At 65.8% G+C, this 25,360-nt stretch overlaps 1 protein-coding gene across 1 annotated transcript in view; it reads right to left on the reverse strand.

Moving 5' to 3' along the window:
- LOC137314509 (GTP-binding nuclear protein Ran-like) overlaps nucleotides 1–25,095 on the reverse strand; it is a 37,534-nt gene extending 12,439 nt beyond the window's left edge. The window contains exons 1-5 of the mRNA XM_067979822.1: nucleotides 24,992–25,095; nucleotides 20,839–20,900; nucleotides 17,178–17,262; nucleotides 15,728–15,853; nucleotides 276–463 (exon numbers count right to left, since the gene is read on the reverse strand). Of these exons, the coding sequence (XP_067835923.1) occupies nucleotides 276–463; nucleotides 15,728–15,853; nucleotides 17,178–17,262; nucleotides 20,839–20,880 (441 nt within the window). The 5' untranslated portion in view covers nucleotides 20,881–20,900; nucleotides 24,992–25,095. The remainder of the gene's footprint in view (nucleotides 1–275; nucleotides 464–15,727; nucleotides 15,854–17,177; nucleotides 17,263–20,838; nucleotides 20,901–24,991) is intronic.
- Between the last annotated feature and the right edge of the window lie 265 nt (nucleotides 25,096–25,360).

Consider the following 25,360-nt stretch of genomic DNA (forward strand, 5'->3'; position numbering starts at 1 on the left):
TGGGAGTGTTTGATGGGACAGTGTAGAGGGAGCTTTACTCTGTATCTAACCCTGTACCTGACCCTGGGAGTGTTTGATGGGACAGTGTAGAGGGAGCTTTACTCTGTATCTAACCCTGTACCTGACCCTGGGAGTGTTTGACGGGACGGTGTAGAGGGAGCTTTACTCTGTATCTAACCCTGTACCTGACCCTGGGAGTGTTTGACGGGACAGTGTGGGGGGAGTGTCCAGGGACACAGACACCGTGTGGGTGGAGCGGGCTCCGTCCCCTTTACCTGCAGGTTCTTCTTCCTGTGGAAAATTATGGATTTGGCCTTGACTTTCCGATCCTTGATATCCACTTTGTTGCCACACAGGACGATGGGAATGTTCTCGCACACTCGCACCAGGTCACGATGCCAGTTGGGTACGTTCTTGTAGGTCACCCTGGCCGTTACATCGAACATGATGATGGCGCACTGTGCTATCGGGGGATAAACACACGGGGAGAATCAGTGAGGGCGGGAGTGAGGGAGGCGGCCAGCGAGGGAGAGAGAGGGAGTCGGCCAGCGAGAGAGAGAGAGGGAGGCGGCCAGCGCGGGAGAGAGAGGGAGGCGGCCAGCGAGGGAGAGAGAGGGAGTCGGCCAGCGAGAGAGAGAGAGGGAGGCGGCCAGCGAGGGAGAGAGAGGGAGGCGGCCAGCGAGGGAGAGAGAGGGAGTCGGCCAGCGAGGGAGAGAGGGGGAGTCGGCCAGCGAGGGAGAGAGGGGGAGGCGGCCAGCGAGGGAGAGAGGGGGAGTCGGCCAGCGAGGGAGAGAGGGGGAGGCGGCCAGCGAGGGAGAGAGGGGGAGTCGGCCAGCGAGGGAGAGAGAGGGAGTCGGCCAGCGAGGGAGAGAGAGGGAGTCGGCCAGCGAGGGAGAGAGGGGGGCGGCCAGCGAGGGAGAGAGAGGGAGTCGGCCAGCGCGGGAGAGAGGGGGAGGCGGCCAGCGAGGGAGAGAGAGGGAGGCGGCCAGCGAGGGAGAGAGAGGGAGTCGGCCAGCGAGGGAGAGAGGGGGAGTCGGCCAGCGAGGGAGAGAGGGGGAGTCGGCCAGCGAGGGAGAGAGGGGGAGTCGGCCAGCGAGGGAGAGAGGGGGAGTCGGCCAGCGAGGGAGAGAGGGGGAGTCGGCCAGCGAGGGAGAGAGAGGGAGTCGGCCAGCGAGGGAGGAGAGGGGGGCGGCCAGCGAGGGAGAGAGGGGGGCGGCCAGCGAGGGAGAGAGAGGGAGTCGGCCAGCGAGGGAGAGAGGGGGGCGGCCAGCGAGGGAGAGAGGGGGAGTCGGCCAGCGAGGGAGAGAGGGGGGCGGCCAGCGAGGGAGAGAGAGGGAGTCGGCCAGCGAGGGAGAGAGAGGGAGTCGGCCAGCGCGGGAGAGAGAGGGAGTCGGCCAGCGAGGGAGAGAGGGGGAGTCGGCCAGCGAGGGAGAGAGAGGGAGTCGGCCAGCGTGGGAGAGAGAGGGAGGCGGCCAGCGAGGGAGAGAGGGGGAGGCGGCCAGCGAGGGAGAGAGAGGGAGTCGGCCAGCGTGGGAGAGAGGGGAGTCGGCCAGCGAGGGAGAGAGGGGGAGTCGGCCAGCGCGGGAGAGAGGGGGAGTCGGCCAGCGAGGGAGAGAGAGGGAGGCGGCCAGCGAGGGAGAGAGAGGGAGTCGGCCAGCGAGGGAGAGAGGGGGAGTCTGCCAGCGAGGGAGAGAGAGGGAGTCGGCCAGCGAGGGAGAGAGAGGGAGTCGGCCAGCGAGGGAGAGAGGGGGAGTCTGCCAGCGAGGGAGAGAGAGGGAGTCTGCCAGCGAGGGAGAGAGAGGGAGTCGGCCAGCGAGGGAGAGAGGGGGAGTCGGCCAGCGAGGGAGAGAGGGGGAGTCTGCCAGCGAGGGAGAGAGAGGGAGGCGGCCAGCGAGGGAGAGAGAGGGAGGCGGCCAGCGAGGGAGAGAGAGGGAGGCGGCCAGCGAGGGAGAGAGGGGGAGTCGGCCAGCGAGGGAGAGAGGGGGAGTCGGCCAGCGTGGGAGAGAGGGGGGCGGCCAGCGAGGGAGAGAGAGGGAGTCGGCCAGCGAGGGAGAGAGGGGGAGTCGGCCAGCGAGGGAGAGAGGGGGAGTCGGCCAGCGAGGGAGAGAGGGGGAGGCGGCCAGCGAGGGAGAGAGAGGGAGGCGGCCAGCGAGGGAGAGAGAGGGAGTCGGCCAGCGAGGGAGAGAGAGGGAGGCGGCCAGCGAGGGAGAGAGGGGGAGTCGGCCAGCGAGGGAGAGAGGGGGAGGCGGCCAGCGAGGGAGAGAGAGGGAGGCGGCCAGCGAGGGAGAGAGAGGGAGGCGGCCAGCGAGGGAGAGAGAGGGAGGCGGCCAGCGAGGGAGACGGCCAGCGAGGGAGAGAGGGGGAGTCGGCCAGCGAGGGAGAGAGGGGGAGTCGGCCAGCGTGGGAGAGAGAGGGAGGCGGCCAGCGAGGGAGAGAGAGGGAGGCGGCCAGCGAGGGAGAGAGAGGGAGTCGGCCAGCGAGGGAGAGAGGGGGAGTCGGCCAGCGAGGGAGAGAGGGGGAGTCGGCCAGCGAGGGAGAGAGGGGGAGGCGGCCAGCGAGGGAGAGAGGGGGAGGCGGCCAGCGAGGGAGAGAGAGGGAGGCGGCCAGCGAGGGAGAGAGAGGGAGGCGGCCAGCGAGGGAGAGAGGGGGAGTCGGCCAGCGAGGGAGAGAGGGGGAGGCGGCCAGCGAGGGAGAGAGAGGGAGGCGGCCAGCGAGGGAGAGAGAGGGAGTCGGCCAGCGAGGGAGAGAGGGGGAGTCGGCCAGCGAGGGAGAGAGAGGGAGTCGGCCAGCGAGGGAGAGAGGGGGAGTCGGCCAGCGAGGGAGAGAGGGGGAGTCGGCCAGCGCGGGAGAGAGAGGGAGGCGGCCAGCGAGGGAGAGAGGGGGAGTCGGCCAGCGCGGGAGAGAGGGGGGCGGCCAGCGAGGGAGAGAGGGGGAGTCGGCCAGCGAGGGAGAGAGGGGGAGTCGGCCAGCGAGGGAGAGAGGGGGAGTCGGCCAGCGAGGGAGAGAGGGGGAGGCGGCCAGCGAGGGAGAGAGGGGGAGTCGGCCAGCGAGGGAGAGAGGGGGAGTCGGCCAGCGAGGGAGAGAGGGGGAGTCGGCCAGCGAGGGAGAGAGGGGGAGGCGGCCAGCGAGGGAGAGAGGGGGAGGCGGCCAGCGAGGGAGAGAGAGGGAGGCGGCCAGCGAGGGAGAGAGGGGGAGTCGGCCAGCGCGGGAGAGAGGGGGAGTCGGCCAGCGAGGGAGAGAGGGGGAGTCGGCCAGCGAGGGAGAGAGGGGGAGTCGGCCAGCGAGGGAGAGAGGGGGAGTCGGCCAGCGAGGGAGAGAGGGGGAGTCGGCCAGCGAGGGAGAGAGGGGGAGTCGGCCAGCGAGGGAGAGAGGGGGAGTCGGCCAGCGAGGGAGAGAGGGGGAGTCGGCCAGCGAGGGAGAGAGAGGGAGGCGGCCAGCGAGGGAGAGAGAGGGAGGCGGCCAGCGAGGGAGAGAGAGGGAGTCGGCCAGCGAGGGAGAGAGGGGGAGTCGGCCAGCGAGGGAGAGAGGGGGAGTCGGCCAGCGAGGGAGAGAGGGGGAGTCGGCCAGCGAGGGAGAGAGGGGGAGTCGGCCAGCGAGGGAGAGAGGGGGAGTCGGCCAGCGAGGGAGAGAGGGGGAGGCGGCCAGCGAGGGAGAGAGGGGGAGTCGGCCAGCGCGGGAGAGAGGGGGAGTCGGCCAGCGAGGGAGAGAGGGGGAGTCGGCCAGCGAGGGAGAGAGGGGGAGTCGGCCAGCGAGGGAGAGAGGGAGGCGGCCAGCGAGGGAGAGAGGGGGAGTCGGCCAGCGAGGGAGAGAGGGGGAGTCGGCCAGCGAGGGAGAGAGGGGGAGTCGGCCAGCGAGGGAGAGAGGGGGAGTCGGCCAGCGAGGGAGAGAGGGGGAGTCGGCCAGCGAGGGAGAGAGGGGGAGTCGGCCAGCGAGGGAGAGAGGGGGAGTCGGCCAGCGAGGGAGAGAGGGGGAGTCGGCCAGCGAGGGAGAGAGGGGGAGTCGGCCAGCGAGGGAGAGAGGGGGAGTCGGCCAGCGAGGGAGAGAGGGGGAGGCGGCCAGCGAGGGAGAGAGGTGGAGGCGGCCAGCGAGGGAGAGAGGGGGAGGCGGCCAGCGAGGGGGAGAGGGGGAGTCGGCCAGCGAGGGGGAGAGAGGGAGTCGGACAGCGCGGGAGAGAGAGGGAGTCGGCCAGCGAGGGAGAGAGAGGGAGTCGGCCAGCGAGGGAGAGAGAGGGAGTCGGCCAGCGAGGGAGAGAGAGGGAGTCGGCCAGCGAGGGAGAGAGGGGGAGTCGGCCAGCGAGGGAGAGAGGGGGAGTCGGCCAGCGAGGGAGAGAGGGAGGGAGTCGGCCAGCGAGGGAGAGAGAGGGAGTCGGCCAGCGCGGGAGAGAGGGGGAGTCGGCCAGCGAGGGAGAGAGGGGGAGTCGGCCAGCGAGGGAGAGAGGGGGAGTCGGCCAGCGAGGGAGAGAGGGGGAGTCGGCCAGCGAGGGAGAGAGGGGGAGGCGGCCAGCGAGGGAGAGAGGGGGAGTCGGCCAGCGAGGGAGAGAGAGGGAGTCGGCCAGCGCGGGAGAGAGGGGGAGTCGGCCAGCGCGGGAGAGAGAGGGAGGCGGCCAGCGAGGGAGAGAGGGGGAGTCGGCCAGCGCGGGAGAGAGAGGGAGTCGGCCAGCGAGGGAGAGAGAGGGAGTCGGACAGCGCGGGAGAGAGAGGGAGTCGGACAGCGCGGGAGAGAGAGGGAGTCGGCCAGCGCGGGAGAGAGGGGGAGGCGGCCAGCGCGGGAGAGAGGGGGAGTCGGCCAGCGCGGGAGAGAGAGGGAGTCGGACAGCGCGGGAGAGAGAGGGAGTCGGCCAGCGAGGGAGAGAGGGAGTCGGCCAGCGCGGGAGAGAGGGGGAGTCGGCCAGCGCGGGAGAGAGAGGGAGTCGGCCAGCGCGGGAGAGAGGGGGAGTCGGCCAGCGCGGGAGAGAGAGGGAGTCGGCCAGCGCGGGAGAGAGGGGGAGTCGGCCAGCGAGGGAGAGAGGGAGGGAGTCGGCCAGCGCGGGAGAGAGAGGGAGTCGGCCAGCGAGGGAGAGAGAGGGAGTCGGCCAGCGCGGGAGAGAGGGGGAGTCGGCCAGCGAGGGAGAGAGGGAGGGAGTCGGCCAGCGCGGGAGAGAGAGGGAGTCGGACAGCGCGGGAGAGAGAGGGAGTCGGCCAGCGAGGGAGAGAGGGGGAGTCGGCCAGCGAGAGAGAGAGGGGGAGGCGGCCAGCGAGGGAGAGAGGGGGAGGCGGCCAGCGAGGGAGAGAGGGGGAGGCGGCCAGCGAGGGAGAGAGGGGGAGGCGGCCAGCGAGGGAGAGAGAGGGAGGCGGCCAGCGAGGGAGAGAGGGGGAGGCGGCCAGCGAGGGAGAGAGAGGGAGGCGGCCAGCGAGGGAGAGAGGGAGGCGGCCAGCGAGGGAGAGAGGGGGAGGCGGCCAGCGAGGGAGAGAGAGGGAGTCGGCCAGCGAGGGAGAGAGGGAGGCGGCCAGCGAGGGAGAGAGGGGGAGGCGGCCAGCGAGGGAGAGAGGGGGAGGCGGCCAGCGAGGGAGAGAGGGGGAGGCGGCCAGCGAGGGAGAGAGGGGGAGGCGGCCAGCGAGGGAGAGAGAGGGAGGCGGCCAGCGAGGGAGAGAGGGGGAGGCGGCCAGCGAGGGAGAGAGAGGGAGGCGGCCAGCGAGGGAGAGAGAGGGGGACGGCCAGCGCGGGAGAGAGGGAGGCGGCCAGCGAGGGAGAGAGGGAGGCGGCCAGCGCGGGAGTGAGAGGGAGGCGGCCAGCGAGGGAGAGAGGGAGGCGGCCAGCGAGGGAGAGAGAGGGAGTCGGCCAGCGAGGGAGAGAGAGGGAGGCGGCCAGCGAGGGAGAGAGGGGGAGGCGGCCAGCGAGGGAGAGAGGGGGAGGCGGCCAGCGAGGGAGAGAGAGGGAGGCGGCCAGCGAGGGAGAGAGGGGGAGGCGGCCAGCGAGGGAGAGAGAGGGAGGCGGCCAGCGAGGGAGAGAGAGGGGGACGGCCAGCGCGGGAGAGAGGGAGGCGGCCAGCGAGGGAGAGAGGGAGGCGGCCAGCGAGGGAGAGAGGGAGGCGGCCAGCGCGGGAGTGAGAGGGAGGCGGCCAGCGAGGGAGAGAGGGAGGCGGCCAGCGAGGGAGAGAGAGGGAGTCGGCCAGCGAGGGAGAGAGAGGGAGGCGGCCAGCGAGGGAGAGAGGGAGGCGGCCAGCGCGGGAGTGAGAGGGAGGCGGCCAGCGCGGGAGAGAGGGGGAGGCGGCCAGCGAGGGAGAGAGGGAGTCGGCCAGCGAGGGAGAGAGAGGGAGGCGGCCAGCGAGGGAGAGAGAGGGAGGCGGCCAGCGAGGGAGAGAGAGGGAGACGGCCAGCGAGGGAGAGAGGGGGAGGCGGCCAGCGAGGGAGAGAGAGGGAGGCGGCCAGCGAGGGAGAGAGGGGGAGGCGGCCAGCGCGGGAGAGAGAGGGAGGCGGCCAGCGCGGGAGAGAGAGGGAGGCGGCCAGCGAGGGAGAGAGAGGGAGGCGGCCAGCGCGGGAGTGAGAGGGAGTCGGCCAGCGCGGGAGAGAGGGAGGCGGCCAGCGCGGGAGAGAGAGGGAGGCGGCCAGCAAGGGAGAGAGAGGGAGGCGGCCAGCGAGGGAGAGAGAGGGAGTCGGCCAGCGAGGGAGAGAGAGGGAGTCGGCCAGCGAGGTAGAGGCGGCCAGCAAGGGAGAGAGAGGGAGTCGGCCAGCGAGGGAGAGAGAGGGAGGCGGCCAGCGAGGGAGAGAGAGGGAGGCGGCCAGCGAGGGAGAGAGAGGGAGTCGGACAGCGCGGGAGAGAGAGGGAGTCGGCCAGCGAGGGAGAGAGAGGGAGTCGGCCAGCGAGGGAGAGAGGGGGAGTCGGCCAGCGAGGGAGAGAGGGGGAGTCGGCCAGCGAGGGAGAGAGGGGGAGTCGGCCAGCGCGGGAGTGAGGGAGGCGGCCAGCGAGGGAGAGAGGGGGAGTCGGCCAGCGAGAGAGAGAGAGGGAGGCGGCCAGCGAGGGAGAGAGGGGGAGTCGGCCAGCGAGGGAGAGAGGGGGAGTCGGCCAGCGAGGGAGAGAGGGAGTCGGCCAGCGAGGGAGAGAGAGGGAGGCGGCCAGCGAGGGAGAGAGAGGGAGGCGGCCAGCGAGGGAGAGAGAGGGAGGCGGCCAGCGCGGGAGACGGCCAGCGAGAGAGAGAGAGGGAGGCGGCCAGCGAGGGAGAGAGAGGGGAGTCGGCCAGCGAGGGAGAGAGAGGGAGGCGGCCAGCGCGGGAGACGGCCAGCGAGGGAGAGAGGGGGAGTCGGCCAGCGAGGGAGAGAGAGGGGAGTCGGCCAGCGAGGGAGAGAGGGGGAGGCGGCCAGCGAGGGAGAGAGAGGGAGGCGGCCAGCGAGGGAGAGAGAGGGAGGCGGCCAGCGAGGGAGAGAGAGGGGGAGGCGGCCAGCGAGGGAGAGAGGGGGAGGCGGCCAGCGAGGGAGAGAGAGGGGGAGGCGGCCAGCGAGGGAGAGAGAGGGAGGCGGCCAGCGAGGGAGAGAGAGGGAGGCGGCCAGCGAGGGAGAGAGGGGGAGGCGGCCAGCGAGGGAGAGAGGGAGGCGGCCAGCGCGGGAGAGAGAGGGAGGCGGCCAGCGAGGGAGAGAGAGGGAGGCGGCCAGCGAGGGAGAGAGAGGGAGTCGGCCAGCGAGGGAGAGAGAGGGAGTCGGCCAGCGCGGGAGAGAGAGGGAGTCGGCCAGCGAGGGAGAGAGAGGGAGGCGGCCAGCGAGGGAGAGAGAGGGAGTCGGCCAGCGAGGGAGAGAGAGGGAGTCGGCCAGCGCGGGAGAGAGAGGGAGTCGGCCAGCGAGGGAGAGAGGGGGAGGCGGCCAGCGCGGGAGAGAGGGGGAGGCGGCCAGCGCGGGAGAGAGAGGGAGGCGGCCAGCGAGGGAGAGAGGGCCAGCGCGGGAGAGAGAGGGAGTCGGCCAGCGAGGGAGAGAGAGGGAGGCGGCCAGCGCGGGAGAGAGGGGGAGGCGGCCAGCGAGGGAGAGAGGGAGGCGGCCAGCGCGGGAGAGAGGGAGGCGGCCAGCGCGGGAGAGAGAGGGAGGCGGCCAGCGAGGGAGAGAGGGGGAGGCGGCCAGCGAGGGAGAGAGGGGGAGTCGGACAGCGCGGGAGAGAGAGGGAGGCGGCCAGCGAGGGAGAGAGGGGGAGGCGGCCAGCGAGGGAGAGAGGGGGAGTCGGCCAGCGAGGGAGAGAGAGGGAGGCGGCCAGCGAGGGAGAGAGGGGGAGGCGGCCAGCGAGGGAGAGAGAGGGAGGCGGCCAGCGAGGGAGAGAGGGGGAGTCGGCCAGCGAGGGAGAGAGGGGGAGTCGGACAGCGCGGGAGAGAGGGAGGCGGCCAGCGCGGGAGAGAGGGAGGCGGCCAGCGAGGGAGAGAGGGGGAGTCGGCCAGCGAGGTAGAGAGGGGGAGGCGGCCAGCGAGGGAGAGAGGGGGAGTCGGCCAGCGAGGGAGAGAGGGGGAGTCGGCCAGCGCGGGAGAGAGGGAGGCGGCCAGCGCGGGAGAGAGGGAGGCGGCCAGCGAGGGAGAGAGAGGGAGTCGGCCAGCGAGGGAGAGAGAGGGAGGCGGCCAGCGAGGGAGAGAGAGGGAGGCGGCCAGCGAGGGAGAGAGGGGGAGTCGGCCAGCGCGGGAGAGAGAGGGAGTCGGCCAGCGAGGGAGAGAGGGGGAGGCGGCCAGCGAGGGAGAGAGAGGGAGTCGGCCAGCGCGGGAGAGAGGGAGGCGGCCAGCGCGGGAGAGAGGGAGGCGGCCAGCGAGGGAGAGAGGGGGAGTCGGCCAGCGAGGTAGAGAGGGGGAGGCGGCCAGCGAGGGAGAGAGAGGGAGGCGGCCAGCGAGGGAGAGAGAGGGAGGCGGCCAGCGAGGGAGAGAGGGGGAGTCGGCCAGCGCGGGAGTGAGGGAGGCGGCCAGCGAGGGAGAGAGGGGGAGTCGGCCAGCGAGAGAGAGGGGGAGTCGGCCAGCGAGGGAGAGAGGGGGAGGCGGCCAGCGAGGGAGAGAGGGGGAGTCGGCCAGCGAGGGAGAGAGAGGGAGGCGGCCAGCGAGGGAGAGAGGGGGAGTCGGCCAGCGCGGGAGTGAGGGAGGCGGCCAGCGAGGGAGAGAGGGGGAGTCGGCCAGCGAGGGAGAGAGAGGGAGGCGGCCAGCGAGGGAGAGAGGGGGAGGCGGCCAGCGAGGGAGAGAGAGGGAGGCGGCCAGCGAGGGAGAGAGAGGGAGGCGGCCAGCGAGGGAGAGAGGGGGAGTCGGCCAGCGCGGGAGTGAGGGAGGCGGCCAGCGAGGGAGAGAGGGGGAGTCGGCCAGCGAGAGAGAGGGGGAGTCGGCCAGCGAGGGAGAGAGAGGGAGGCGGCCAGCGAGGGAGAGAGAGGGAGGCGGCCAGCGAGGGAGAGAGAGGGAGTCGGCCAGCGAGGGAGAGAGAGGGAGTCGGCCAGCGCGGGAGAGAGAGGGAGTCGGCCAGCGAGGGAGAGAGGGGGAGGCGGCCAGCGCGGGAGAGAGAGGGAGGCGGCCAGCGAGGGAGAGAGGGCCAGCGCGGGAGAGAGAGGGAGTCGGCCAGCGAGGGAGAGAGAGGGAGGCGGCCAGCGCGGGAGAGAGGGGGAGGCGGCCAGCGAGGGAGAGAGGGAGGCGGCCAGCGAGGGAGAGAGAGGGAGGCGGCCAGCGCGGGAGAGAGGGGGAGGCGGCCAGCGCGGGAGAGAGGGAGGCGGCCAGCGCGGGAGAGAGAGGGAGGCGGCCAGCGAGGGAGAGAGGGGGAGGCGGCCAGCGCGGGAGAGAGGGAGGCGGCCAGCGCGGGAGAGAGAGGGAGGCGGCCAGCGAGGGAGAGAGGGGGAGGCGGCCAGCGAGGGAGAGAGGGGGAGTCGGACAGCGCGGGAGAGAGAGGGAGGCGGCCAGCGCGGGAGAGAGGGGGAGGCGGCCAGCGAGGGAGAGAGGGGGAGTCGGCCAGCGAGGGAGAGAGAGGGAGGCGGCCAGCGAGGGAGAGAGGGGGAGGCGGCCAGCGAGGGAGAGAGAGGGAGGCGGCCAGCGAGGGAGAGAGGGGGAGTCGGCCAGCGAGGGAGAGAGGGGGAGTCGGACAGCGCGGGAGAGAGGGAGGCGGCCAGCGCGGGAGAGAGGGAGGCGGCCAGCGAGGGAGAGAGGGGGAGTCGGCCAGCGAGGTAGAGAGGGGGAGGCGGCCAGCGAGGGAGAGAGAGGGAGGCGGCCAGCGAGGGAGAGAGGGGGAGTCGGCCAGCGAGGGAGAGAGGGGGAGTCGGCCAGCGCGGGAGAGAGGGGGAGTCGGCCAGCGCGGGAGAGAGGGGGAGGCGGCCAGCGAGGGAGAGAGAGGGAGTCGGCCAGCGCGGGAGAGAGGGGGAGGCGGCCAGCGAGGGAGAGAGAGGGAGTCGGCCAGCGCGGGAGAGAGGGAGGCGGCCAGCGCGGGAGAGAGGGAGGCGGCCAGCGCGGGAGAGAGGGAGGCGGCCAGCGAGGGAGAGAGGGGGAGTCGGCCAGCGAGGTAGAGAGGGGGAGGCGGCCAGCGAGGGAGAGAGAGGGAGGCGGCCAGCGAGGGAGAGAGGGGGAGTCGGCCAGCGCGGGAGTGAGGGAGGCGGCCAGCGAGGGAGAGAGGGGGAGTCGGCCAGCGAGAGAGAGGGGGAGTCGGCCAGCGAGGGAGAGAGAGGGAGTCGGCCAGCGAGGGAGAGAGGGGGAGGCGGCCAGCGCGGGAGAGAGGGGGAGTCGGCCAGCGAGGGAGAGAGGGGGAGTCGGCCAGCGAGGGAGAGAGGGGGAGGCGGCCAGCGAGGGAGAGAGGGGGAGGCGGCCAGCGCGGGAGAGAGAGGGAGTCGGCCAGCGAGGGAGAGAGAGGGAGTCGGCCAGCGCGGGAGAGAGAGGGAGGCGGCCAGCGAGGGAGAGAGGGGGAGGCGGCCAGCGCGGGAGAGAGAGGGAGGCGGCCAGCGAGGGAGAGAGGGGGAGTCGGCCAGCGAGGGAGAGAGGGGGAGTCGGCCAGCGAGGGAGAGAGGGGGAGTCGGCCAGCGAGGGAGAGAGGGGGAGTCGGCCAGCGCGGGAGAGAGGGGGAGTCGGCCAGCGAGGGAGAGAGAGGGAGTCGGCCAGCGCGGGAGAGAGAGGGAGTCGGCCAGCGCGGGAGAGAGAGGGAGTCGGCCAGCGCGGGAGAGAGAGGGAGTCGGCCAGCGAGGGAGAGAGGGGGAGTCTGCCAGCGAGGGAGAGAGGGAGTCGGCCAGCGAGGGAGAGAGGGGGAGTCGGCCAGCGAGGGAGAGAGAGGGAGTCGGCCAGCGAGGGAGAGAGGGGGAGTCGGCCAGCGAGGGAGAGAGGGGGAGTCGGCCAGCGCGGGAGAGAGGGGGAGTCGGCCAGCGAGGGAGAGAGGGAGTCGGCCAGCGAGGGAGAGAGAGGGAGTCGGCCAGCGAGGGAGAGGGGGAGTCGGCCAGCGAGGGAGAGAGGGAGTCGGCCAGCGCGGGAGAGAGAGGGAGTCGGCCAGCGAGGGAGAGAGGGGGAGTCGGCCAGCGAGGGAGAGAGGGAGTCGGCCAGCGCGGGAGAGAGGGGGAGTCGGCCAGCGCGGGAGAGAGGGGGAGTCGGCCAGCGCGGGAGAGAGGGGGAGTCGGCCAGCGAGGGAGAGAGGGGGAGTCGGCCAGCGAGGGAGAGAGGGGGAGTCGGCCAGCGAGGGAGAGAGGGGGAGTCGGCCAGCGAGGGAGAGAGAGGGAGTCGGCCAGCGAGGGAGAGAGGGGGAGGCGGCCAGCGAGGGAGAGAGGGGGAGTCGGCCAGCGAGGGAGAGAGGGGGAGTCGGCCAGCGAGGGAGAGAGGGGGAGTCGGCCAGCGAGGGAGAGAGGGGGAGTCGGCCAGCGCGGGAGAGAGGGGGAGTCGGCCAGCGAGGGAGAGAGGGAGTCGGCCAGCGAGGGAGAGAGGGAGTCGGCCAGCGAGGGAGAGAGGGGGAGTCGGCCAGCGAGGGAGAGGGGGAGTCGGCCAGCGCGGGAGAGAGGGGGAGTCGGCCAGCGAGGGAGAGGGGGAGTCGGCCAGCGCGGGAGAGAGAGGGAGTCGGCCAGCGCGGGAGAGAGGGGGAGTCGGCCAGCGAGAGAGAGAGGGAGTCGGCCAGCGAGGGAGAGAGGGGGAGTCGGCCAGCGAGGGAGAGAGGGGAGTCGGCCAGCGAGGGAGAGAGGGAGTCGGCCAGCGAGGGAGAGAGGGGGAGTCGGCCAGCGCGGGAGAGAGGGGGAGTCGGCCAGCGCGGGAGAGAGGGGGAGTCGGCCAGCGAGGGAGAGGGGGAGTCGGCCAGCGAGGGAGAGGGGGAGTCGGCCAGCGCGGGAGAGAGGGGGAGTCGGCCAGCGAGGGAGAGGGGGAGTCGGCCAGCGCGGGAGAGAGGGGGAGGCGGCCAGCGCGGGAGAGAGGGGGAGTCGGCCAGCGCGGGAGAGAGGGGGAGTCGGCCAGCGAGAGAGAGAGGGAGTCGGCCAGCGAGGGAGAGAGAGGGGGAGTCGGCCAGCGCGGGAGAGAGGGGGAGTCGGCCAGCGAGGGAGAGAGAGGGGGAGTCGGCCAGCGAGGGAGAGAGGGGGAGTCGGCCAGCGAGGGAGAGAGGGGGAGTCGGCCAGCGAGAGAGAGAGAGGGAGTCGGCCAGCGAGGGAGAGAGAGGGAGTCGGCCAGCGAGGGAGAGAGGGAGTCGGCCAGCGAGGGAGAGAGGGGGAGTCGGCCAGCGCGGGAGAGAGGGGGAGTCGGCCAGCGAGGGAGAGAGGGGGAGTCGGCCAGCGAGGGAGAGAGGGGGAGTCGGCCAGCGAGGGAGAGAGGGGGAGGCGGCCAGCGAGGGAGAGAGGGGGAGGCGGCCAGCGAGGGAGAGAGGGGGAGTCGGCCAGCGAGGGAGAGAGGGGGAGTCGGCCAGCGAGGGAGAGAGGGGGAGTCGGCCAGCGAGGGAGAGAGAGGGAGTCGGCCAGCGAGGGAGAGAGAGGGAGTCGGCCAGCGAGGGAGAGAGAGGGAGTCGGCCAGCGAGGGAGAGAGGGGGAGTCGGCCAGCGAGGGAGAGAGGGGGAGTCGGCCAGCGAGGGAGAGAGGGGGAGGCGGCCAGCGAGGGAGAGAGGGGGAGTCGGCCAGCGAGGGAGAGAGGGGGAGTCGGCCAGCGAGGGAGAGAGGGGGGCGGCCAGCGCGGGAGAGAGGGGGGCGGCCAGCGCGGGAGAGAGGGAGGCGGCCAGCGAGCCAGCGCGAGAGAGAGGGGGGCGGCCAGCGAGCCAGCGCGAGAGAGAGAGGGGGGCGGCCAGCGCGGGAGAGAGGGGGAGTCGGCCAGCGCGGGAGAGAGGGGGGCGGCCAGCGAGCCAGCGCGAGAGAGAGGGGGGCGGCCAGCGAGCCGGTGCGAGAGAGAGAGGGAGGCGGCCAGCGAGCCAGCGCGAGAGAGAGAGGGAGGCGGCCAGCGAGCCAGCGCGAGAGAGAGAGGGAGGCGGCCAGCGAGCCAGCGCGAGAGAGAGAGGGGGGCGGCCAGCGAGCCAGCGCGAGAGAGAGAGGGAGGCGGCCAGCGAGCCAGCGCGAGAGAGAGAGGGAGGCGGCCAGCGAGCCAGCGCGAGAGAGAGAGGGAGGCGGCCAGCGAGCCAGCGCGAGAGAGAGAGGGAGGCGGCCAGCGAGCCAGCGCGAGAGAGAGGGGGGCGGCCAGCGAGCCGGTGCGAGAGAGAGAGGGAGGCGGCCAGCGAGCCGGTGCGAGAGAGAGAGGGAGGCGGCCAGCGAGCCAGCGCGAGAGAGAGAGGGAGGCGGCCAGCGAGCCAGCGCGAGAGAGAGAGGGAGGCGGCCAGCGAGCCAGCGCGAGAGAGAGAGGGGGGCGGCCAGCGAGCCAGCGCGAGAGAGAGAGGGAGGCGGCCAGCGAGCCAGCGCGAGAGAGAGAGGGAGGCGGCCAGCGAGCCAGCGCGAGAGAGAGAGGGAGGCGGCCAGCGAGCCAGCGCGAGAGAGAGAGGGAGGCGGCCAGCGAGCCAGCGCGAGAGAGAGGGGGGCGGCCAGCGAGCCGGTGCGAGAGAGAGAGGGAGGCGGCCAGCGAGCCGGTGCGAGAGAGAGAGGGAGGCGGCCAGCGAGCCAGCGCGAGAGAGAGGGGAGCGGCCAGCGAGCCGGTGCGAGAGAGAGGGGGGCGGCCAGCGCGAGAGAGAGGGGAGCGGCCAGCGAGCCGGTGCGAGAGAGAGGGGGGCGGCCAGCGCGAGAGAGAGGGAGGCGGCCAGCGAGCCGGCGCGAGAGAGAGGGAGGCGGCCAGCGAGCCAGCGCGAGAGAGAGGGGGGCGGCCAGCGAGCCGGTGCGAGAGAGAGGGAGGCGGCCAGCGCGGGAGAGAGGGGGGCGGCCAGCGAGCCGGTGCGAGAGAGAGGGAGGCGGCCAGCGCGGGAGAGAGGGGGGCGGCCAGCAAGCCGGTGCGAGAGAGAGGGGGGCGGCCAGCGCGGGAGAGAGGGAGGGGGGCGGCCAGCGCGGGAGAGAGGGGGGCGGCCAGCGAGCCGGTGCGAGAGAGAGGGGGGCGGCCAGCGCGGGAGAGAGGGAGGCGGCCAGCGAGCCAGCGCGGGAGAGAGGGAGGCGGCCAGCGAGCCGGCGCGAGAGAGAGGGAGGCGGCCAGCGAGCCAGCGCGAGAGAGAGGGAGGCGGCCAGCGAGCCAGCGCGAGAGAGAGGGAGGCGGCCAGCGAGCCAGCGCGAGAGAGAGGGGGGCGGCCAGCGAGCCGGCGCGAGAGAGAGGGAGGCGGCCAGCGAGCCGGCGCGAGAGAGAGGGGGGCGGCCAGCGAGCCGGCGCGAGAGAGAGGGAGGCGGCCAGCGAGCCGGCGCGAGAGAGAGGGAGGCGGCCAGCGAGCCGGCGCGAGAGAGAGGGGGGGCGGCCAGCGAGCCGGCGCGAGAGAGAGGGAGGCGGCCAGCGAGCCGGCGCGAGAGAGAGGGGGGCGGCCAGCGAGCCGGCGCGAGAGAGAGGGAGGCGGCCAGCGAGCCGGCGCGAGAGAGAGGGAGGCGGCCAGCGAGCCGGCGCGAGAGAGAGGGGGGCGGCCAGCGAGCCGGTGCGAGAGAGAGGGAGGCGGCCAGCGAGCCGGCGCGAGAGAGAGGGGGGCGGCCAGCGAGCCGGTGCGAGAGAGCGGGAGGCGGCCAGCGCGAGAGAGAGGGAGGCGGCCAGCGAGCCGGCGCGAGAGAGAGGGAGGCGGCCAGCGAGCCGGCGCGAGAGAGAGGGGGGCGGCCAGCGAGCCGGCGCGAGAGAGAGGGAGGCGGCCAGCGAGCCGGCGCGAGAGAGAGGGGGGCGGCCAGCGAGCCGGTGCGAGAGAGCGGGAGGCGGCCAGCGCGAGAGAGAGGGAGGCGGCCAGCGAGCCAGCGCGAGAGAGAGAGGGAGGCGGCCAGCGAGCCAGCGCGAGAGAGAGAGGGAGGCGGCCAGCGAGCCAGCGCGAGAGAGAGAGGGGGGCGGCCAGCGAGCCAGCGCGAGAGAGAGAGGGAGGCGGCCAGCGAGCCAGCGCGAGAGAGAGAGGGAGGCGGCCAGCGAGCCAGCGCGAGAGAGAGAGGGAGGCGGCCAGCGAGCCGGCGCGAGAGAGAGGGAGGCGGCCAGCGAGCCGGCGCGAGAGAGAGGGAGGCGGCCAGCGAGCCGGCGCGAGAGAGAGGGAGGCGGCCAGCGAGCCGGCGCGAGAGAGAGGGAGGCGGCCAGCGAGGGAGAGAGGGGGAGTCGGCCAGCGAGGGAGAGAGGGGGAGTCGGCCAGCGCGGGAGAGAGGGGGAGTCGGCCAGCGAGCCAGCGCGGGAGAGAGCGAGACCCGGCGCGCCAGACACAGAAACCACCTCCGCTCTGAGCGATCGGGTGCGGAGACCCCGGTTCAGACTCACCTTGGATGTAGTAGCCGTCTCTCAGGCCTCCGAACTTCTCCTGGCCGGCCGTATCCCACACGTTGAACCTGATGGCCCCTCTGTTTGTGTGAAATATCAGGGGGTGCACCTCCACTCCCAGGGTCGCTGCCAGAAACAAAGCGGGGAGGGGTGAGGCAGGCACGGACCGTGCTGGCAACAGAGGCCCGAACTACGCACCCGATATCGGGGAACTCTTCCCACCCCAGAGCCCCCCCCCCCCCCGCTATGTCGGAGAACCGCTCTCACCCCACAATATCAGGGACTCCAACCAAAGCGTTGAGCACAGCCCTATACTCCCAACAGGATAAAACCAACAGTGGAGAAAGACTGCAGCCAAGTTGGCCGGGCTCAGAGAGTCCGATCTGTGGGCCCAGCCAGAGAGGAGGAGGGAAACTGGGGAATGTTCCCCCTCGGAGCAGAGAAGGTTAAGGGGAGATTTCCCAGAATGGGACCAGGGGATGAGGGACCTCAGTTATGTGGGAGAGACTGGAGAAACTGGGAATTGTTCTCCTCAGAGCAGAGAAGGTTAAGGGGAGATTTCCCAGAATGGGACCAGGGGATGAGGGACCTCAGTTGTGTGGAGAGACTGGAGAAACTGGGAATTGTTCTCCTCAGAGCAGAGAAGGTTAAGGGGAGATTTCCCAGAATGGGACCAGGGGATGAGGGACCTCAGTTGTGTGGAGAGACTGGAGAAACTGGGAATTGTTCTCCTCAGAGCAGAGAAGGTTAAGGGGAGATTTCCCAGAATGGGACCAGGGGATGAGGGACCTCAGTTGTGTGGAGAGACTGGAGAAACTGGGAATTGTTCTCCTCAGAGCAGAGAAGGTTAAGGGGAGATTTCCCAGAATGGGACCAGGGGATGAGGGACCTCAGTTGTGTGGAGAGACTGGAGAAACTGGGAATTGTTCTCCTCAGAGCAGAGAAGGTTAAGGGGAGATTTCCCAGAATGGGACCAGGGGATGAGGGACCTCAGTTATGCGGAGACTGGAGAAACTGGGAATTGTTCTCCTCAGAGCAGAGAAGGTTAAGGGGAGATTTAATCGAGGGGTTTGAAATCAGGAGGGGTTTTGATCGAGTAAATAAGGAGAGAGTGTTTCCCAGTGGGCAGGAGGGTCGGGAACCAGAGGACGCAGATTGAAGATAATCGGGGAAAGAGGGGGAGACGAGGAGAATGTTTTTTTACGCAGCGAGTTGTGATGATCTGGAATTCGCTGCCTGAAAGGGCGGAGGGAGCAGATTCAATAATAACTTTCAAAAGGGGGGAATCGGAGAGATACTCGAAGGGGGTAAAAATTTACAGGGCGACGGGGGGAAAGAGCAGTGAGTGATTGGAGAGCTCGCTCACAGGGCCGAGCGGCTGTGTGGTTCCACGGAGAGTGCAGAGTTTGGAGCGGTCGGACGCGGGGACCCCCCCCCCCCGACTCCTTACCTACATATTTCTTCTCAAATTCTCCGCTGATGTGCCTCTTGACGAAGGTGGTTTTCCCAGTTCCGCCATCGCCGACCAGCACGAGCTGAAAGACGGGAGAGAGAGAGAGAGAGAGAGAGGGTCAAGGAGAGGGGCAATGGCCAGCTCCCGCTGCGTTTGTACAGACTCCGCGACGGCCCACGGTCCCCATCTGCGCCCTCGGGATGTGTGGGGCTTGGCATCGCTGGCAAGGCAGGCATTACCCACCCCCTCCCAGCTTGCCAGCCTCGAGGTGGCGGCGGTCGGCCGCCTTATTGAACCAGACGGGTAGCGGGTTTTTTTTGATACAACTGAGTGGTCCATTCCAGAGGGCGGTTCGAAGAGTCGACTAACGGTGGGTGCTGGGGGACTGGAGTCACGAATAAACCCAGACCGGGCGGGGACTGGAGTCACGTCTAGGCCCAGACCGGGTAAGGTCGGCAAGTGTCCTTCCCCTTAAAGGGACATGAGTGAATCCAGTGGGGTCTTTCACCAGAAACCCGCAGCCTTCCGTCACTCTTACCGAGACAAGCTTTTGATTTCCAGATTTTTAACGCTGAATTCGAGTTCTCAAACTGCGGCGGTGGGAATTATATCGAGCAGAGAAACAGCTCCATGCCGGAGTTTATGCTCCACACGAGCCTCCTCCCTCCCCTCTTCATCTCACCCAATCACCATATCCTTCTATTCCTTTCTCCCTCATGTGTTTATCCAGCTTCCCCTTAAATCCATCTACGCTATTTAACCAAGGCATATGGAGACCAGAACTGTGCGCAGTGCTCCAAGTGTGGTCTAACCAAGGTATATGGAGACCAGAACTGTGCACAGTGCTCCAAGTGTGGTCTAACCAAGGTATATGGAGACCAGAACTGTGCACAGTGCTCCAAGTGTGGTCTAACCAAGGTATATGGAGACCAGAACTGTGCACAGTGCTCCAAGTGTGGTCTAACCAAGGTATATGGAGACCAGAACTGTGCACAGTGCTCCAAGTGTGGTCTAACCAAGGTATATGGAGACCGGAACTGTGCACAGTGCTCCAAGTGTGGTCTAACCAAGGTATATGGAGACCAGAACTGTGCACAGTGCTCCGAGTGTGGTCTAACCAAGGTATATGGAGACCAGAACTGTGCACAGTGCTCCAAGTGTGGTCTAACCAAGGTATATGGAGACCAGAACTGTGCACAGTGCTCCAAGTGTGGTCTAACCAAGGTATATGGAGACCAGAACTGTACACAGTGCTCCAAGTGTGGTCTAACCAAGGTATATGGAGACCAGAACTGTGCACAGTGCTCCAAGTGTGGTCTAACCAAGGTATATGGAGACCAGAACTGTGCACAGTGCTCCAAGTGTGGTCTAACCAAGGGATATGGAGACCAGAACTGTGCACAGTGCTCCCAGTGTGGTCTAACCAAGGTATATGGAGACCAGAACTGTGCAGAGTGCTCCAAGTGTGGTCTAACCAAGGTATATGGAGACCAGAACTGTGCACAGTGCTCCAAGTGTGGTCTAACCAAGGTATATGGAGACCGGAACTGTGCTCAGTGCTCCAAGTGTGGTCTAACCAAGGTATATGGAGACCAGAACTGTGCACAGTGCTCCAAGTGTGGTCTAACCAAGGTATATGGAGACCAGAACTGTGCACAGTGCTCCAAGTGTGGTCTAACCAAGGTATATGGAGACCAGAACTGTGCACAGTGCTCCAAGTGTGGTCCAACCAAGGTATATGGAGACCAGAACTGTGCACAGTGCTCCAAGTGTGGTCCAACCAAGGTATATGGAGACCAGAACTGTGCACAGTGCTCCAAGTGTGGTCTAACCAAGGTATATGGAGACCAGAACTGTGCACAGTGCTCCAAGTGTGGTCTAACCAAGGTATATGGAGACCAGAACTGTGCACAGTGCTCCAAGTGTGGTCCAACCAAGGTATATGGAGACCAGAACTGTGCACAGTGCTCCAAGTGTGGTCCAACCAAGGTATATGGAGACCAGAACTGTGCACAGTGCTCCAAGTGTGGTCTAACCAAGGTATATGGAGACCAGAACTGTGCACAGTGCTCCAAGTGTGGTCTAACCAAGGTATATGGAGACCAGAACTGTGCACAGTGCTCAGAGTGTGGTCTAACCAAGGGATATGGAGACCAGAACTGTGCACAGTGCTCCAAGTGTGGTCTAACCAAGGTATATGATGACCAGAACTGTGCACAGTGCTCCAAGTGTGGTCTAACCAAGGTATATGGTGACCAGAACTGTGCACAGTGCTCCGAGTGTGGTCTAACCAAGGGATATGGAGACCAGAACTGTGCACAGTGCTCCAAGTGTGGTTTAACCAAGGTATATGATGACCAGAACTGTGCACAGTGCTCCAAGTGTGGTCTAACCAAGGGATATGGAGACCAGAACTGTGCACAGTGCTCCAAGTGTGGTCCAACCAAGGTATATGGTGACCAGAGCTGTGCACAGTGCTCCAAGTGTGGTCTAACCAAGGGATATGGAGACCAGAACTGTGCACAGTGCTCCAAGTGTGGTCCAACCAAGGTATATGGAGACCAGAACTGTGCACAGTGCTCCAAGTGTGGTCTAACCAAGGTTCTATATAAGTTTAACATAACTTCTCTGCTTTTCAATTCTATCCCCCTTGGTTTGCCTGCATGCAGTGGTTACGTTCTCTGGAGTCCTGTAATCTAACCGCCGTACCCGATAACCATTCTGTGATAACCATAGCACAGGCTGTCGGGACCCACAAAGACCGAGGGTGAGTGGGTTAACTCGAGAGGAATGCTGCAAGAAGCAGACGCATGTGAACTTAACCCAATCAGGATTACGCAGGAACAGGAGGAGGCCCTCGAGCCTGTTCCACCATTCAATGAGATCATGTCTGATCTGTATCTAAACCCCATTTACCCCCCTTGGTTCCCGAACCCTTAATCCCCTCACCCGACAAAAATCGATCGATCTCAGGTTTGAAATTCCCAATCAACCCCCGGCCCCGACAGCTTTTTGGGGGGAGAGAGTTCCAGATTCCCCACTCCCCTTTGTGTGAAGAAATGCTTCCTGACATCACCCCTGGACGGGCCCAGCTCTCATTTTAAGATTCTGCCCCCTTGTTCCGGACTCTCTCCCCCCGTGACCAGAGGAAATAGTTTCTCTCCATCGACCCTATCGAATCCTTCAAACCCCTCGATTAGATCACCCCTTAATCTTCTACACTCGAGGGAACACAAGCCCGGTCTGTGCGACCCGGCCTCGGGATTTAACCCTTTTAGCCCCTGGTGAATCTGGGCCGCACTCTCCCTCCGAGGGCCGATATATCCTTCCCGAGGGGGCGGTGCCCAGGACTGGACGCAGTTCCTCCAGGCGGGGTCTGAGCAGAGCTCTGTCCGGCTGAAGCATCTTTCCCTCACTTTTTGTACCCCAATCCCCGTCACCACTGTGCCCAGTACAGTCGCCCGTGTCCTTGTAATCGTTCTGGCCAATATGTGCGGTACCCCCGTTCCCTCCAAGACCACTGGGAGGGGGACGAAGGGGGGAGGACAGAGAACAGATTACTGCAGTGAAGGAATTTACCAGTTAGGCAGCCACCCTCTACTCCCTCCCTCTCCGTTCGCAGACGATCTGGGGGGGGGCCCGGCTCTGAAGTACTTACCTTAAACTGAACTACATTTTCTTGTTGCTGTGGTTGAGTCATGTCTGAGTTTTATCAGTGCCCTGCGGGGAGGGGGGGAAAAAAAAAAGAGAAGAAACAACAGAATGTATTTCACTTCAGAAATATTTTTATTAAATGGTGAGAAACTCTTACGTGTTGGTGTTCACAGAGATTTGAGTGTCCTCGTCCACAAAGCACAGAAAGTGTACACTGCAGGTCCAGCAGACAATGAGTAAGGAAGTCTTACTACAATTGTACAGGGCTCTGGAGAGACCTCACCTGGAGCACTGTGTACAGTTTTGGTCTCCTTATCTAAGGAAGGATAGACTTGCCTTAGAGGCGGTGCAATGAAGGTTCACTAGATTGATTCCTGGGATGAGAGGGTTGTCCTATGAGGAGAGGTTGAGTAGAATGGGCCGATACTCTCTGGAGTTTAGAAGAACGAGAGGCGATCTCATTGAAACAGATAAGATTCTGAGGGGGTTTGACAGGGTAGATGCTGAGAGGCTGTTTCCCCCCGGCTGGAGAGTCTAGAACCAGGGGGCATAGTCTCGGGATAAGGGGTCGGCCATCCTAGACTGAGATGAGGAGGAATTTCTTCACTCGGAGGGTTGTGAATCTTTGGAATTCTCCGCCCCAGAGGGCTGTGGATGCTCAGTCGTTGAGAATATTCAAGACGGAGATGGATGGATTTTTGGACTCGAGGGGAATTGAGGGATTGGGCAGGAAAGTGGAGTTGAGGTTGAAGATCAGCCATGGTCTTACTGAATGGCGGAGCAGGCTCCATAAGAGATAGGAGCAGGAGCAGGCCATTCGGCCCCTCGAGCCTGCTCCGCCATTTAGTGAGATCATGGCTGATCTGATTTTTACCTCAACTCCACTTTCCCCGCCCTTTCCCTATATCCTTTGACTCCCTCGCCGATCAAAAATTGGTCCAACTCAGCCTTGAAATGGATTCGATGACTCGGCCTCCACGGCTTTTCGGGGTAAAGAATTCCAAAGATTCACGACCCTCTGGGAGAAGAAATTCCTCCTCATTTCCGTCTTAAACGGGCGACCCCTTATTCTGAGACTATGCCCCCTAGTTTTAGATTCCCCCATGAGGGGTAACATCCTCTCAGCATCTACCCTATCGAGTCCCCTCAGAATCTTGTACGTTTCAATAAGATCTCCTCTCATTCTTCTAAACTCCAATGAGTATAGACCCAACCTGTTCAATCTTTCCTCATAAGACGACCCTTCCATACCCGGAATCAACCGAGTGAACCTTCTCTGAACTGCCTCCAATGCAAGTATGTCCTTCCTTAAATAAGGGCACCAGAACTGTACGCAGTACTCCAGGTGTGGTCTCACCAGCACCCTGTACAGTTGGAGCATGACTTCCCTGCTTTTACACTCCATCCCCCTAGAAATAAAGGCCAATATTCCGTTTGCCTTCCCGATTACCTGCTGCACCTGTATGTTGACTTTTTGTGTTTCATGTACGAGGACACCCAGATCCCTCTGTACCGCAGCATTTTGTAATATTTCTCCATTCAAGTAATCTTTTGCTCCCACACTTCACGTTTTCCCACATTATATTCCATCTGCCAAATTTTTGCCCATTCTCTTAACCTGCCGATATCCACTTTCTGTCCTCCTCACAACTTGCTTTTCCACCTATCTTTGTATCATCAGCAAATTTGGCCACAAGACACTCTGTTCCTTCATCCAAGTCATTGATATACATTGTAAATAGCTGAGGCCCCAGCACTGAGCCCTGCGGCACCCCACTAGTTACAGATTGCCATTTTGAAAATGACCCTTTTATCCCGACTCTTTGTTTTCTGTTCGTTAGCCAATCCTCTATCCATGCCAGTATATTACCCCCAACACCATGAGCTCTTATCTTGTGCAGTAATCTTTTATCGAATGCCTGTTGGAAATCCAAATATGCTGCATCCATTGGTTCCCCTTTATCCACCCTGCCCGTTACTTCCTCAAAGAACTCTTAATAAATTTGTCAGACATGATTTCCCCTTCATAAAACCATGTTGACTCTCCTCGATTGTATTACGAGTCTCCAAATATCCTGCTGCTGCATCCTTAGTAATGGATTCTAGCATTTTCCCAATGACTAACCGGTTGAGAGTGACCGGCTTGCTGTCCCGGGACAGAAAGGCCCCCGTCTCGAGGGGCCGAATGGCCTACTCCTGGTTCTTATGTAGATCGAGCCAGAGCAAAGCCGTGCAGAGCAGGGCACCACGGTTCCAGTCGGTGCACCTTGCCTTCCACAGGCGGAAGACCGCAAGGGGTGAGTGAGGGAAGACCGAGTGAGACGGAGTTCGAGAAAGGACGGGAGGAAACTGGAGGAATTGGATTATCACCACCCACAGGGGGCTTCACAGGCCGGGAGTTACTTTTAAAAGGGAAAATCGGCACAAACAGCAAAGGAATAAATTCATCTGGGGGTTTTTTTTTTTTGGGAGATGTTGGTTGAGGGATAAATATTGGGTCTCAGGATCCCCCCGTCCCGTGCTCTTCTTCCAATAGGGGCTGAGGGATCGTTTACATCTGACGGACAGACAGACGGGGTTCAACGTTACAAGGAGACAGGTCACTGGAGAGTCCAGGACCAGAACCGCTCAACAGAGACGACCCCACTCGCCGGGGGCTGAGGGGAGGGCGCTGGCGGCCGAGGGAGGGGAGGGATTTGAAAACAAGGATGAGAATTTTAAAATCAAGGACCGGGTCTCTCCCTCCCTCCCTCCTCTTTCCCTCTATTCCACTCACTCTCCTCCTCTTCTTCTACTTTCCCTCCTCTATTCCACTCATCTCCCCACCTCATTCTTTCCCTCCGTCCCCCCCTTCTATCCCACCAACCACACACCCAACCCCAACAAACCCACCCACACACACTCACACTCCCCCTCTCCCCTCCCACTCCACACACACTCCCTCTCCCCTCCCTCTAACCAACTCCTCACTCCTACCTCCTCCTCACCTCCACCACTCTCCACCATCTCCCCTCCCTCCTCTCCTTCTCCACTCACTCTCCTCCTCTCCCCTTCCCTCCTCTCTCCACTCACCTCCCTCCTCTCTTCCACTCACTCTACCACCCTCCTCTCCCCTCCTCCTCTCTTCCACTCACTCTACCTCCTCCTCTCCCCTTCCCTCCTCTCTTCCACTCACTCTCCTCCTCCTCCACTCCCTCCCTCCTCCTCCACTCCACTCTACCACTCACCTCTCCCCTTCCCTCCTCTCTTCCACTCACCTCTCACCTCCTCCTCCTCTCCCCCTCTCCCTCCTCTCTTCCACTCACTCTACCTCCTCCTCTCCCCTTCCCTCCTCTATTCCACTCACTCTACCTCCTCCTCTCCCCTTCCCTCCTCTCTTCCACTCACTCTACCTCCTCTCCCCTTCCCTCCTCTATTCCACTCACTCTCCCTCCCCTTTCTTCACTCTCCCTCCTATTCCACTCACTCTCCCTCCTCTATTCCACTCACTCTCCCTCCCCTTTCTTCCCTCTCCCTCCTCTATTCCACTCACTCTCCCTCCTCTATTCCACTCACTCTCCCTCCTCTATTCCACTCACTCTCCCTCCTCTATTCCACTCACTCTCCCTCCTCTATTCCACTCACTCTCCCTCCTCTCCCCTTCCCTCCTCTATTCCACTCACTCTCCCTCCTCTCCCCTTCCCTCCTCTATTCCACTCACTCTCCCTCCTCTCCCCTTCCCTCCTCTATTCCACTCACTCTCCTTCCCCTCCCTGGGTCCACTTCCGGTTGTGACGTCTCATTCCCGCGCGCCCACAAATGGCGGGAGATCCCCTCGGCCCCGCCCCCCCCCCCCGGGAGTGGGTTGTGGGGGGAATGGAGAGATGTAAATAACCCCCCCCTGACCCCCCTCCTTCAAACTAACCCGCCGATAAACGGGCCGAGCGTCCCCCCGGAATCATCTCCATCCATCCCTCCATCCATCCCTCCATCCCTCCACAAGGCGCGCTGAGCGCACCTTCACTGCCATCATCATCATCTCCTCCCCCTCAAACCCCATCATCATCACTCAATATCGGCCGGAAAAGACGGCCCGGCCTGCCGGCCAGCGATATCGACCGGTTCCCCGTCGGGGGGAAGCGGGATGGCGGCGATCCGCGACCGATTGCGCCGCTCACCTGATTCAAAGATGTCCGCCGCTCTCTCCTGGCCGAGGGGGGAGGGGGAAGGAAGAAAGGCCCAAGCCCCGCCCCCTCCTCCTCCTCCTCACCCCGACGCGCATGCGTCGCGCCACCTCCCTCCCGCGCATGCGCGCCCCGGCGCTGGCCGCGCTCGACCGGCGAAAGGTTCGGGGGCGGGGCTGCGTCTCCGTGGCAACGGCGACGTCACAATCCCCGGCGGGCGGCGTCACGTGACCCCCCCCCCCTCAACCGCCGGCTCGCGCTGCCAACTGAATGGAACGCGTTTGAGTTTCAAATTCCAACCGTCACTGCGGCCAACCGCCCGCCCAAAGCAGACAAGATGGAGGCTTGGCCATTCTCAGACAT

The sequence above is a fragment of the Heptranchias perlo genome, unplaced genomic scaffold (assembly GCF_035084215.1).
Source record: "Heptranchias perlo isolate sHepPer1 unplaced genomic scaffold, sHepPer1.hap1 HAP1_SCAFFOLD_517, whole genome shotgun sequence".
Taxonomy (NCBI): Eukaryota; Metazoa; Chordata; class Chondrichthyes; order Hexanchiformes; family Hexanchidae; genus Heptranchias; species Heptranchias perlo.